General features: G+C 38.4%; 1 protein-coding gene across 1 annotated transcript in view; it reads left to right on the top strand.

The window, feature by feature from the left end:
- HEPHL1 (hephaestin like 1) overlaps positions 1–14,025 on the top strand; it is a gene marked incomplete at both ends in the record, with an annotated part of 90,571 nt that overhangs the window by 36,444 nt on the left and 40,102 nt on the right. Inside the window, 5 exons of the mRNA XM_079928744.1 lie at positions 2,147–2,315; positions 11,032–11,171; positions 11,316–11,447; positions 13,037–13,248; positions 13,424–13,574. Of these exons, the coding sequence (XP_079784870.1) occupies positions 2,147–2,315; positions 11,032–11,171; positions 11,316–11,447; positions 13,037–13,248; positions 13,424–13,574 (804 nt within the window). The remainder of the gene's footprint in view (positions 1–2,146; positions 2,316–11,031; positions 11,172–11,315; positions 11,448–13,036; positions 13,249–13,423; positions 13,575–14,025) is intronic.

Genomic DNA, 14,025 nt, shown 5'->3' on the forward strand with positions numbered 1-14,025 from the left:
CTTGTTTCATCTCTGGGCTGCTCTGTGAGAACATTCTTCCTTATATTGAGACACAATGCAATGATAGGTACAAAATCCTATGAAAGATGAATGATAAACATTTGTTGACAAATACCTGTTGAATGATTTGGTTCAGGTTCCTTGGGAATAGGTCTTTACTTAGCTGGACCTTAGGCTCATGTCAGAGGAGTGATGAAGGAGAAGCCTTAGAGAGGCAGCATGGGCCCCAGGAAAGCATCTTTGAATGGCAAGACTGATTGTCTAGAAGGCAAGAGTAAGTGCTTCTAGATCCTTAGGCACACTAGTGACATAATCAGTGCAGTGGTTTAGGAAGATAAATATGATGTCTGTGTGCAGAAAGGACACAATGGAGAGACTCTGGCTACTGGATGCCAGTTAAGAAGCATTGGCAACATTAGAGTTATGACATATTAAAAGTTTGGCCTAACATGGTAAAAACAAGAATATAAAAAGAAAATGTGTCAATGGGATAAACATAGAAGAAATAATGTGTGATTCCACTTGGATACTGACTAACTACACACAGTCACTATGAGGTCAGGGATGCAGCTCTTCAGGGCTGCTTTCATAACACATTTTTGTTCCCAAAAACCTTAAGCAAACCTCACATTTGTCCACTGGGTTATTCCAGTTAAATTCAATTCAGCAAATGTTGAGCTGCTCAGTTAATATGTATAAGACACTCTCCTGGGAAGACAAAGATGAACAAGACAAAGTTACTATTCTTCCCTGCTCCTACCCCCAGCTTTATTGAGGTATAATTGACAAATAGGATTTGTATATATTTAAGAGGTACAACTTGACGTTTTGCTATACTTGTAAGGTGTGATTACCTTACACTCAAGCAATTAATATATCTATTACCTCATGTAGTTAAACATTTTTGTAGTGATGGTGGTGAGAACACTTGAGAGCTCAAAGAATACAGAGTTTCAGTTATGCAAGATGAATGGGTTCTGGAGATCTAATATACCCCGTGGTGACTACAGTCAACAATACTGTGTGGTATACCTGAAACTCCCTAAAAGGGTAAATCGTAAATGTTCTCCACACACGATCCCTAAATCTGAGAAGAAACTAATCAAGGCATTAACAGCCATTTGAGATTTGTAAGATTGCTAAATGTGGTCAGTAGTTTTGGACATAAGCTGGAATACGTTACTGAAATACAATGTTTCCCAAGTTGTCCATAGTCTCAGAAAAAAATGTTTAAAAATTAGAAGATACGTATAATTCAATTTTAAAATTAGTAATTACCTCTAGAGATAATGGTGTCACATTTTGATGAATATCCTTCCTATTTTCTAGACCTTAATATATAAATGCTTATGTTATATATAAAATGAAGTCAATCTATTAATGCTGCCCTTTTCCACTTTTTAATATACCAGAAATAAATTTATATGTCAGTGAATATAGATCTACTACATCGTTGTTAATCCTTCCAGTGTCCTTTGTAAGGAGATTACAATTTACTTAACCAACAGTCTTTATTAACACTTATATTTTCCCTATTTTTTGCTAAACACTCATAAACATCAATTTATAGAAATGTTTGTACTTTGTCTGACATTTCCTTGGGAAAACTACTAGATTTAGAATTCCTGGGTTGAAGAGTTTAATTTTTTTTAAGCTATGGACATATATTGCCGAATTCTCCTTTAGAAATTGTTACTCTTCACTCATAGTGTGTAAGCATTCCCTTTTCCCTGTTCATCTGACAACACTGATAATTACTAGTCTTTCTAGTCTTTACCAATCTCATAAATGAACAACAGTATCACTTGATTACTATTAAGGTTGAACTTTTCTTTTTTCTTCATTTGTTCATGGGTCAGTAGTATTTCTTCTGTGAATAACCTATAAATGTCCCTTGCACATTTTCTATTGGGATATTTACTTTTTTCTTTCTTATTTATCAAAGGTATTTACATATTAATCTTTTGTCATATGTGCTAAAATACCCCCCTACCCACTGTTTATTTTTTACTTTTAACTTTGTTTATGGTCCTGTTTTCCGTACAAAAGTTTTAAATGTTCATGAAGTCAAATCTATCATTCTTTTCCTGTATGATTTCTTTCGGAGCATTTATACCTTGGCTCATGGTTTTCCTGTCTTCTGCAGCTGGCATGCTGGGGCAATACAATGTTGGTAACTGCAAAAGTGGTATTTTTCACCCCAAGATGAAGGGTCAACAGAGGCGCTATTTTATAGCAGCTGAAAAAATTCTTTGGGATTATGGTCCTCAAGGCTATAACAAATTCAGTGGTCTTCCCCTAAATGCCTCTGGCAGGTAAGCTCTCTTTGCTGGTGTTGCTAAGTCTCTCATAAGAGAGGCATCTATTAGGCTTTTCTCTGTGATCTCATTTGTAGGCTAGGCACTGCTCTTATGAGCATATACTGCATAGATAGCATAATGGCTTCACTTAAGGAGCTCTGAGCCCTGTAATGTGTACGGCTGAGACATGGAGGAGTATTTATTGCTTCATGATTTGCTGGCTAAATCAAAGCACTAGATTCATTCATTCATCAAACATTTTATGAGCATCTGCTCTGTGCAAGCTGCAGCTTTAAATGCCATGAGAAATACTAAGCTGACAGAGAAGAGAGTAAGGTGCTTGCACATATGAAGAAGACAGTTTTGAAAAGGGAATGTGGCAGGACTCTCTCTTTTTGTTTTGTTTTGTTTTGGCCACCACGCAGCATGTGGGATCTTAGTTCCCTGACCAGGGGTCCAACCCGTGCCTCCTACATGGAAACACAGGGTCTTAACTACTGGACCACCAGGGAAGTCCCAGCAGGACTCTCTTTCATTGGAGATGAACTAGTCAAGGAAGGTTAACCTTTTTGGCTCAAGGACAGCCTGATATAACTTAAGCCCCCTCTACGCAGAATTCCTTTTTCTCCCTGTCCAGTATAATGCCATTTTTTCCTTCAAATTCTAATTCTAATGTCACCTCTTAAGTAAAGCCTCCCCTGACACCTGAATAATTTTCTCTTGGCTCCCGCAGCATATAGTATTTTTTCAAATTGAATCGAACAATTCATTAAGTGGATGCAGACTCCTGTGACTTCTTATTGTAGAATCATATGCAAAGATGTCTGTGAAAGCATTATAAAATGTGCAGTGTGATACCAACAAGTATTGCTATTATCCTATAATCCTTTTTTTAAAACATCTTTATTGGAATATAATTGCTTTACAGTGGTGTGTTAGTTTCTGCTTTATAACAAAGTGAATCTGCTATACATATATCCCCATATCTCCTCCCTCTTGTGTCTCCCTCCCACCCTCCCTATCCCACTCCTCCAGGTGGTCACAAAGCACCGAGCTGATCTCCCTGTGCTATGTGGCTGCTTCCCACTAGCTAGCTATTTTACATTTGGTAGTGTATATATGTCCATGCCACTCTCTCACTTCGTCCCAGCTTACCCTTCCCCCTCCCCATGTCCTCAAGTCCATTCTCTACGTCCACATCTTTATTCCTGTCCTGCCCCTAGGTTCTTCATAACCTTTTTTTTTTTTTTTTAGATCCCATATATATGTGTTAGCATACGGTATTTGTTTTTCTCTTTTTGACTTACTTCACTGTGTATGACAGATTCTAGGTCCATCCACCTCACTACAAATAACTCAATTTCGTTTCTTTTTATGGCTCAGTAATATTCCATTGTATATATGAGCCACATCTTCTTTATCCAATCATCTGTTGATGGACACATAGGTTGCTTCCATGTCCTGACTATTGTAAATAGAGCTGCAATGAACACTGTGGTACATGACTCTTTGGGAATTATGGTTATCTCAGGGTATATGCCCAGTAGTGGGATTGCAGGGTCATATGGTAGTTCTATTTTAGTATTTTAAGGAACCTTCATACTGTTCTCCATAATGGCTGTATCAACTTACATTACCACCAACAGTGCAACAGGGCTCCCTTTTCTCCACACACTTTCCAGCATTTATTGTTTGTAGATTTTTTGATGATGGCCATTCTGACTGGTGTGAGGTGATACCTCATTGTAGTTTTGATTTGCATTTCTCTAATGACTAGTGATGTTGAGCATCCTTTCATGTGTTTGTTGGCAATCTGTATCTCTTCTTTGGAGGAATGTCTATTTAGGTCTTCTGCCCATTTTTGTTTGGGTTGTTTGTTTTTATTGATATTGAGCTGCATGAGCTGCTTGCAAATTTTGGAGATTAATCATTTGTCAGTTGCTTCATTTGCAAATGTTGTCTCCCATTTTGAGGTTTGCCTTTTATCTTGTTTATGGTTTCCTTTGCTGTGCAAAAGCTATTAAGTTTCATTAGGTCCCATTTGTTTATTTTTGTTTTTATTTCCATTTCTCTAGGAGGTGGGTGAAAAAGGATCTTGCTGTGATTTATGTCATAGAGTATTCTGCCTATGTTTTCCTCTAAGAGTTTTAGAGTGTCTGGCCTTACACTTAGGTCTTTCATTCATTTTGCATTTATTTTTGTGTATGGTGTTAGGGAGTGTTCTAATTTCATTCTTTTACATGTAGCTATCTAGTTTTCCCAGCACCACTTATTGAAGAGGCTGTCATTTCTCCATTGTATGTTTATGCCTCCTTTACCAAAAATAAGGTGACCAGATGTGCATGGTTTATCTCTGAGCTTTCTATCCTGTTCCATTGATGTATATTTCTGTTTTTGTGCCAGTACCAGACTGTCTTGATTACTATAGCTTTGTAGTATAGTCTGAAATCAGGGAGCCTGATTCCTCCAGCTCCATTTTACTTTCTCAAGATTGGTTTGGCTATTTGGGGTCTTTTGTGTTTCCATACATATTGTGAAATTTTTGGTTCTAGTTCTAACCTAAGAAAATGGTATATCTCTCCATCTGTTTGTATCATCTTTAATTTCTTTCATCAGTGTCTTATGGTTTTCCCCATACAGGTCTTTTGTCTCCTTCGGTAGGTTTATTCCTAGGTATTTTATTCTTCTTGTTGCAATGGTAAATGGGAGTCTTTCCTTAATTTCTCTTTCAGATTTTTCGTCATTAGTATGTAGGATGCAAGAGATTTCTGTGCATTAATTTTGTATCCTACAACTTTACCAGATTCATCGATTAGCTCTAGTAGTTTTCTGGTGGCATCTTTAGGATTCTCTATGTATAATATCATGTCATCTGCAAACAGTGACAGCTTTACTTCTTCCTTTCCGCTTTGGATTCCTTTTATTTATTGTAATTCTCTCATTGCTGTGGCTAAAACTTCCAAAACTATGTTGAATAATAGTGGTAAGAGTGGGCAGCCTTGCCTTGTTCTTGATCTTAGTGGAAATGCTTTCAGTTTTTCACCATTGAGAACGATGTTGGCTGTGGGTTTGTCATATATGGCCTTTATTAAGTTGAGGTAAGTTCCCTCTATGCCTACTTTCTGGAGGGTTTTTATCATAAATGGATGTTGAATTTTGTCAAAAGCTTTTTCTGCATCTATTGAGATGACCATATGGTTTTTCTCCTTCAATTTGTTAATATGGTGTACCAGATTGATTGATTTGCGCATATTGAAGAATCCTTGCATTTCTGGTATAAACCCCACTTGATCATGGTGTATGATCCTTTTAATGTGCTTTTGGATTCTGTTTGCTAGTATTTTGTTGAGGATTTTTGCATATGTGTTCATATCAGTGATATTGGCCTGTAGTTTTCTCTCTTTGTGAGATTTTGTCTGGCTTTGGTATCAGGCTGATGGTGGCCTTGTAGAATGAGTTTGGGGGTGTTCCTCCCTCTGCTATATTTTGGAAGAGTTTGAGAAGGACAGATGTTAGCTTTTCTCTAAATGTTTGATAGAATTCGCCTGTGAAGCCATCTGGTCCTGGGCTTTTGTTTGTTGGAAGATTTTTAATCCCAGTCTCAAATTCAGTGCTTGTGATTTGTCTGTTTATATTTTCTATTTCTTCCTGGTTTAGTCTCAGAAGGTTGTGCTTTTCTAAGTATTTGTCCATTTCTTCCAGGTTGTCCATTTTATTGGCATAGAGTTGCTTGTGGTAATCTCTAATGATCCTTTGTATTTCTGCAGTGTCAGTTGTTACTTCTCCTTTTTCATTTCTAATTCTATTGATTTGAGTCTTCTCCCTTTTTTTCTTGATGAGTCTGGTGAATGGTTTATCAATTTTGTTTATCTCCTCAAAGAACCAGCTTTTAGTTTTATTGATCTTTGCTATTGTTTCCTACATTTCTTTTTCATTTATTTCTGATCTGATCTTTATGATTTCTTTCCTTCTGCTAACTTTGGGGTTTTTCTGTTCTTTCTCTAATTGATTTATGTGTAAGGTTAGGTTGTCTATTTGAGATGTTTCTTGTTTCTTGAGGTAGGATTGTATCGCTATAATCTTCCCTCTTAGAACTGCTTTTGCTGCATCCCATAGGTTTTGGGTCGTCGTGTTTTCATTGTCCTTTGTTTCTAGGTACTTTTTGATTTCTTTAGTGATCTCTTGGTTATTAAGTAGTGCACTGTTTAGCCTCCATGTATTTGTATTTTTTTTACAGATTTTTTCCTGTAATTGATATTTAGTCTCATAGCATTGTGATCAGAAAAGATACTTGATATGATTTCACTTTTCTTAAATTTACCAAGGTTTGATTTGTGACCCAAGATATGATCTATCCTGGAGAATGTTCCATGAGCACGTGAGAAGAAGGTGTATTCTGTTGTTTTTGGATGGAATGTCCTATAAATATCAATTAAGTCCATCTTGTTTAATGCATCATTGAAAGCTTGTGTTTCCTTCTTTATTTTCATTTTGGATGATTTGTCCATTGGTGAAAGTGGGGTGTTAAAGTCTCCTGCAATAATTGTGTTACTGTTGATTTCCCCTTTTATGGCTGTTAGGCTTTTCCTTATGTATTGAGGTGCTCCTATGTTGGGTGCATAAATATTTACAATTGTTATATCTTCTTGTTGGATTGATCCCTTGATCATTATGTAGTGTCCTTCTTTGTCTCTTGTAATAGTCTTTATCTTAAAGTCTATTTTGTCTGATATGAGAATTGCTACTCCAGCTTTCTTTTGATTTCCATTTGCATGGAATATCTTTTTCCATCTCCTCATTTTCACTTTGTATGTGTCACTAGGTCTGAAATGGGTCTCTTGTAGACAGCATATATATGGGTCTTGTTTTTGTATCCATTCAGCCAGTCTATGTCTTTTGGTGGGAACAGTTAATCCATTTACATTTAAGGTAGTCATCGATATGTATGTTCCTATTACCATTTTCTTAATTGTTTTGGGTTTGTTATTGTAGGTCTTTTCCTTCTCTTGTGTTTTCTGCCTAGAGAAGTTCCTTTAGCATTTGTTATAAAGCTGGTTTGGTGGTGCTGAATTCTCTTAGCTTTTGCTTGTCTGTAAAGTTTTTAATTTCTCCATTGAATCTGAATGAGATCCTTGCTGGGTAGAGTAAACTTGGTTGTAGGTTTTTCCCTTTCATCACTTTAAATATGTCCTGCCACTCCCTTCTGGCTTGCAGTGTTTCTGCTGGAAGATCAGCTGTTGACCTTATGGGGATTCCCTTGTCTGTTATCTGTTGTTTTTCCCTTGCTGCTTTTAATATGTTTTCTTTGTATTTAATTTTTGATAGTTTGATTAATATGTGTCTTCGCATGTTTCTCCTTGGATTTATCCTGTATGGGACTCTCTGCACTTCTTGGACTTGATTAACTATTTCCTTTCCCATATTAGGGAAGTTGTCAGCTATAATCTCTTCAAATATTTTCTCAGTCCCTTTGTCTTCTCTTCTTCTTCTGCGAGCCCTATAATTCGAATGTTGGTGTGTTTAATGTTGTCCCAGAGGTCTCTGAGACTGTCCTGACTTCTTTTCATTCTTTTTTCTTTATTCTGCTCTGCAGTAGTTATTTCCACTATTTTATCTTCTGGGTCACTTGTCTGTTCTTCTGCCTCAGTTATTCTGCTGTTGATTCCTTCTAGAGAATTTTAATTTCGTTTGTTGTGTTGTTCATCATTGTTTGTTTTTCTAGGTCCTTGCTAAACGTTTCTTGTATTTTCTCCTTTCTATTTCCAAGATTTTGGATTATCTTTGCTCTCATTACTCTGAATTCTTTTTCAGGTAGACTGCCTATTTCCTCTTCATTTCTTTGGTCTGGTGGGTTTTTACCTTGCTCCTTCATCTGCTGTGTGTTTCTCTGTCTTCTCATTTTGTTTGACTTACTGTGTTTGGGGTCTCCTTTTCACAGGCTGCAAGTTCATAGTTCTCATTGTTTTTGGTGTCTGCCCCCAGTGGCTAAGGTTGGCTCAGTGAGTTGTGTAGGCTTCCTAATGGAGGGGACTAATGACTGTGTTCTGGAGGATGAGGCTGGATCTTGTCTTTCTGGTGGGCAGGACCGTGTCTGGTGGTGTGTTTTGGGGTGTCTGTGACCTTAGTATGATTTTAGGCAGCCTCTCTGCTAATGGGTAGGGTTGTGTTCCTGTCTTGCTAGTTGTTTGACATAGGATGTCCAGCATTGTAGCTTGCTGGTCATTGAGTGTAGCTGGGTCTTAGCATTGAGATGGAGATCTATGGGAGAACTTTTGCCATTTGATATTATGTGGAGCCAGGAGGTCTCTGGTGGACCAATGTCCTGAACTAAGCTCTCCCACCTCAGAGGCACAGGCCTGACACCCGACTGGAGCACGAAGACCCTTTTGGGAAGTCTGAGGTCTTCTGCTAGGGTTCAGTAGGTGTTCTGTCGGAGTTGTTCCACATGTAGATGTTTCTGATATATTTGTGGGGAGGAAGGTGATCTCCATGTCTTACTCCTCAGCCATCTTGAAGGTCTCCCCCAAGGTTTCTCTTTAAATTCACTCTTTCTCTCACAATCCAGTAGCATGTATTATTCAATGTTCAAAATTTTCCAAGATATTACTTCCTCTAAGCTGGGGTTTTTATGAATCTGAAGTGGCTCCTCCACTGTCTTTTTCCCTTTCTGCCAATGGAAACAGAATTCTCTGAGGGTTTAGAAAGGGCAGTAGTCCTCAACATTGTCAAGATCACCAAAAATGAGGGAAGTATGAGAAATTGTCACATTCAAGAGGAGCCTATGGAGACATGAAGACTAAATGTAATGCTGTATCCTTGGCTTCCTGCGGCCATCTGGGCCTGCATCCCCAGCGAGAATCTATCCTATAATCCTTTTAATGTTTGAGGGAGTGTTTTAAAAATTGTCTTTGTGGTCAATAAGATACCCTTTGTTTCTTTCATTGTAAATTTCATTCATTCATTCATTCTTCCACCAAACCAATGCACTTGAGGCTTGCCTAAAGAATTTGTGTGGACCATATATGAAAAACTCTTTGATATGAACATTCTCTATTGACCAGTATTTCTCCATAAACAAAATAATGAAAATTAACATTGAAAATTATTTCTGAGAAGCCTTCCAGAATTCAGAAGCTCCTTATAAAATATGAAATATTAAGCTATATTCAATCAATATTTAATGTAATATGGGACAGCACAATGTACTAAGTGACATAAGGGATCCAGGGAGGTCTAAGACAATGTTCCCAATCTCAGGTAGAGAAAGATCCTGAATGCACAGGAGAAGACAAGTGATTTTGCAAGTTACAAATAAGATTTAGATGAGTTGTCCAGACAGTGAGTTCTCTGCACATTCAGAGAGAGCTACGATAACCAGAAAGACTTCACAGAGGAAGTGGAACTTAAGTAGGGTCTTAAAGAATGGTAGAATTTATATAAGTGAATTGTAAAGAGAGGGAAATTTTAGATGCAGGGGTTAATGCAAAGCATCTGCCATAAAGCAGAGTGATTAGATCAGAGAGTGAATGCCTGGTGTGGGGGATTTGCATGGGGAACGGGCACTCACATAGAGCAATGCAGAGAGAATTGGGGTAAACTGGATATCCATTGCAGAGGTCCTCCAATCATTTGAACTTTACTTGATTGGCAATTGGAAGCAAATGAAGATTTTGGAGCAAGTAAAATGACAATAAAAATTACTATTTTGAAGATTAATGTAGTAGTGGTGTGTATGCTGAGAAAAAAATTGAATGTATGGACACCAAGGGGGGAAAGCTGCGGGGGGCGGGGGTGGGATGAATTGGGAGATTGGGACTGACATATATACACTAATATGTGTAAAATAGATAGCTAATTAGAACCTGCTATATAAAAAAAAATGCAAATAATGCAATTTTAAAAAAGGTAAAAAAAGAGTGAGCCAATGTGAGATAGAGGATGCTGCGTGCACAGTTAGGAGGTTTATATAATGGTCCAAGCACAAGGTGAGGAGGACATGCAGGTACTGGGGTTGTGACCGTGGCAAGAAAGGAAAGGAAAAGATGGAGAAATGAAGGTGAAGAAAAGGAAGGGTGCAAAATAAAAGGTTGCAAAGTCAGGATGAACAGGATAAGGAGTTGAGGCAGAAAAAGAAGACAAAGCCTGCACATCTGCAAGAGTGACGGCACGATTGACAGACATAGAATAGAGATAGTACTAATTGGATGTTATATCATCGTATTTCACAACTTTGAAATTTGGTATTTCATGTATATAGTTTGTATGGTAATTCCATTGATTAAATTATTTGATTAACTAGATGCTCCATTCCTTAATCATGCCAGATATCAGAGCATACTCTATGCAGAGTCTATTCATATTGACGTCAGCAAGAGATAGAGGGATGCTTATTCTGCAAAGAAACCAGTTAGCTCTTGGTTACTTTGTAGGACACCATTCTGGGACACCAATATTGATAATGAAGGAGTTTGCCTGTGCCTTCTTCAGTAGCTGGACCTCTGGGGAAGAAAGTACAATGGCTAAGAGAGAAATGAGCTTGAGCATCAAACAGCTTCTGAAGACTTTTAAGGCTGGTTGACTATTCCTGGGAACTTTGTTGAAGACTGTGCTATCTTTTCTGGAGATAAGGGTGGATAAATGGGCTAAAGGCAGTACAATAAAGTTCCATAATTACGGCACTTGGTGGATATGCAGAGGTGTACTCTCAGCCAACTTCCTATTCTTTCCACAGTGACTCTGAGCTCTACTTCACACAAGGGGACAACAGAATAGGAGGAAAATATTGGAAGGCTCAGTATATAGAGTATGTTGATGCAACTTTTACTCGAAGAAAAAGACTCTCTGAGGCAGAAGCCCACCTTGGAATTCTTGGTACAGTGAAACCATCTGTCATGTTTTGAACAGGGGAAATGTTTTAGTAGGACATGCACACCTAACATGGAATGACTCTTCTCCTGCTCCTATCCACTTCCCTCTTTTCATCCTCTTACCTCTCCTTCTCTTAATATTTCTTAGGTCCCATCATCAAGGCAGAGGTGGGTGATACTCTGTTAGTGACCTTTGCTAACAAAGCCGACAAGGTCTACAGTATTTTGCCTCACGGTGTGATCTATGACAAGGCCTCTGATGCAGCCCCAAATGTAGATGGTAAGTCCCAGCCTCAGCCTTGGTAGGAAACAGGATGAGTGAGCAAAGGACTTAGAACCGGACAGACCTGGTTCAAATCCTGGTCCCTTTACTTACCAGCCCTGTGAGCTTGAGCAGCTATTTCAACTTTCTGAACCTTATTCTTCTCACCTATCAAATGCAGATAATGACACTCACTTCATAGGGCTTTGGGAAAGGATGGAGAGAATTTAGGACAGGGTCTGGCCCACAGTAGGTACTTAGGAAGTGTTAATGCCTTTCCTTTTCCCTCAGTAATGTAATAAATCTCAAAGTGATCTACTTTCACAGTCACCCCCACTTCTCTAAGATGGAGAGATTTTCTGCTACATTTGGATGGAATCTGTGGCTGAAGGCTGAAAGGGAACTCTGATTTCCAATGTTTTGTTGAAATCAAAATCTTACACATGGTCTTTGCTTTGTCCCTATCGACAAATATTTATTTAAAACCAGTATTATGTGCTTACCATCATACACGGCCTCTCCCAATCACAGAGTATGTAGCACAGGCTCTCTACATGTAATAAAGGCATCTTCTACCCAGTGGCTGCAGGAATTATCCTTCCATTCATTATACTGCTTTTGGGAAACTCCTGGTTGCGTTGGAAGCCTTCCCCATCACTACAACAGACATCATGACTCCTGGGATACTTACTTCTTCATGCCCAAGTATGAGGCCAGTCACAGTCCAGAGCAGGTGATGGGGAGGGGACAGAGAAGGAAGGAATGGAGGGAGTATTCCCCCTCTCTACACCCACCCTCTCCTCCCCCTGCTGCAGCAACATTTCCTGTGCCTGCAGTCTCTTCCTTGGTCAAAATGCTCACAATGACTTTTGTGTGTGTGCAGGAAGAACACTAGTGACAGCACAAATGTCCACATTTTCTATTGTTTAATTTAGAAAACTTACTGGGCACCTTTTTGCCAGGCTCTGGACAAGATACAGAAAGTCTCTGGCCCCAGTCTAGTCGGAGAGATTCAATGTGTTCATCTGGCAATATAATGTAAGGGCTAAGTGCAAAGTCTTTGGAATCAGACAGCCCTGAATTTGAATCCCAGACCTGCCATTTATCAGCTTTGTTACCTTGGGCCTTCGCTTACCTCCTCTAACTTGTAGTTATTTGGGTTATTCCTAGTTCAACCTTCTAGACTTCAAACTCTTTAAAGATATGTCTCTTGTTTAACTTATTGGGGTATCCTCTGCAAGGCCAAGTATAATATATTCCACATGGAAGGTACTCAATGATATTTTATGAATTTACATTTATATATTAATATATAAATGGGCAATTATCGCTCTTCTAACATTTGCTAAACCTGGTAATTGAGTAAGAAGTAGTATCTGTGAAGATCTTAAATGTAATCTGTGAAGAAGATAATCTTTTGATATAAGCTTCTATCTCATGAAACAGCAGATTGTGGCAGTGGCCTCTCTGGTAGGATACAGTGAAAATAACTGTCCTTCCACAAAGTATATCATCAGAGAGAGACATACCAGGGCTGGAAGACCCAGTGTGACAAGTTTAGTGTTCTTGGCTGTTGCTTTGAATAACTGTTTCATTTATCTCCTCAGGATTTCTGAAGCCAGGGGCACACGTTAAGCCAGGTGAAACTTTCACATACAGGTGGACGGTGCCTGAAAGCATAAGCCCAACAGCTGATGATCCCCCCTGTCTGACCTATCTTTACTTCTCAGCTGTTGAGCCAATCAACGACACCAGCTCTGGCCTTGTAGGGCCTTTGCTAGTCTGTAAGAAGGGCATTCTCAATGCTGATGGGACACAGGTAGGCCATCAAAGGTCACCAAGTTTTTCTCAGGGTTGTATGTGAGAGAGATCAGTAATATGGCTAGAGAGTAAATATTAATAAAGAGTCAGTTTGTGTTAATTTTGAAAGTGAAGTAGAGCTAAGAAGTCCTCCAAGCTGTACTTTAATACATTCATTTCTTTCTTCTCTGTAGAAAGGAATAGACAAGGAATTTTACCTATTATTCACAGTCTTTGATGAGAATCTGAGCAGATATCTTGATGAAAATATTCAGAAGTTTACCTGGCGTCCCTTCAGTGTTGACAAGGAGGACAAAGAGTTTGTGAAGTCCAACCGAATGCATGGTATGAAAAATGTTTTTCCCTCCTGTAAAGGAAAGTCATAATTGCATTTGAAGTGAAAATGTTTGGAATGCTTTATCTTAAGTTTGGTTTCTTGGGTATTGTTCTTGGTCATGAGTAAAATATTTTGTGGCTTCAGATGCACAAGGTATGGTGAAACCTCCCTGTCTCTAGAGATGTGAAACTTAATTAATACATCTAAAGCCTTAGATAAAGCAATACAAAATTTGAACTAGCAAAGATCACAGTACATCATAAATGTAGAAAATTACTGACAAAATGCCCTCCCTTGGGTTTGCAATAATGTCATTAAGTCTGATAATCCAGCTGATAGTTGGAGATAATTATTATCCAGCAAGGCATCTCTTACCAAGTTGTATGTATAACTATCTAAAGTGTTAATTTGTAAAACATTAGCCATTCCTATCCAAGATCTTCATGTAGGAGAAATTAG

The sequence above is a fragment of the Stenella coeruleoalba genome, assembly GCF_951394435.1.
Source record: "Stenella coeruleoalba genome assembly, chromosome: 8".
Lineage (NCBI taxonomy): Eukaryota > Metazoa > Chordata > Mammalia > Artiodactyla > Delphinidae > Stenella > Stenella coeruleoalba.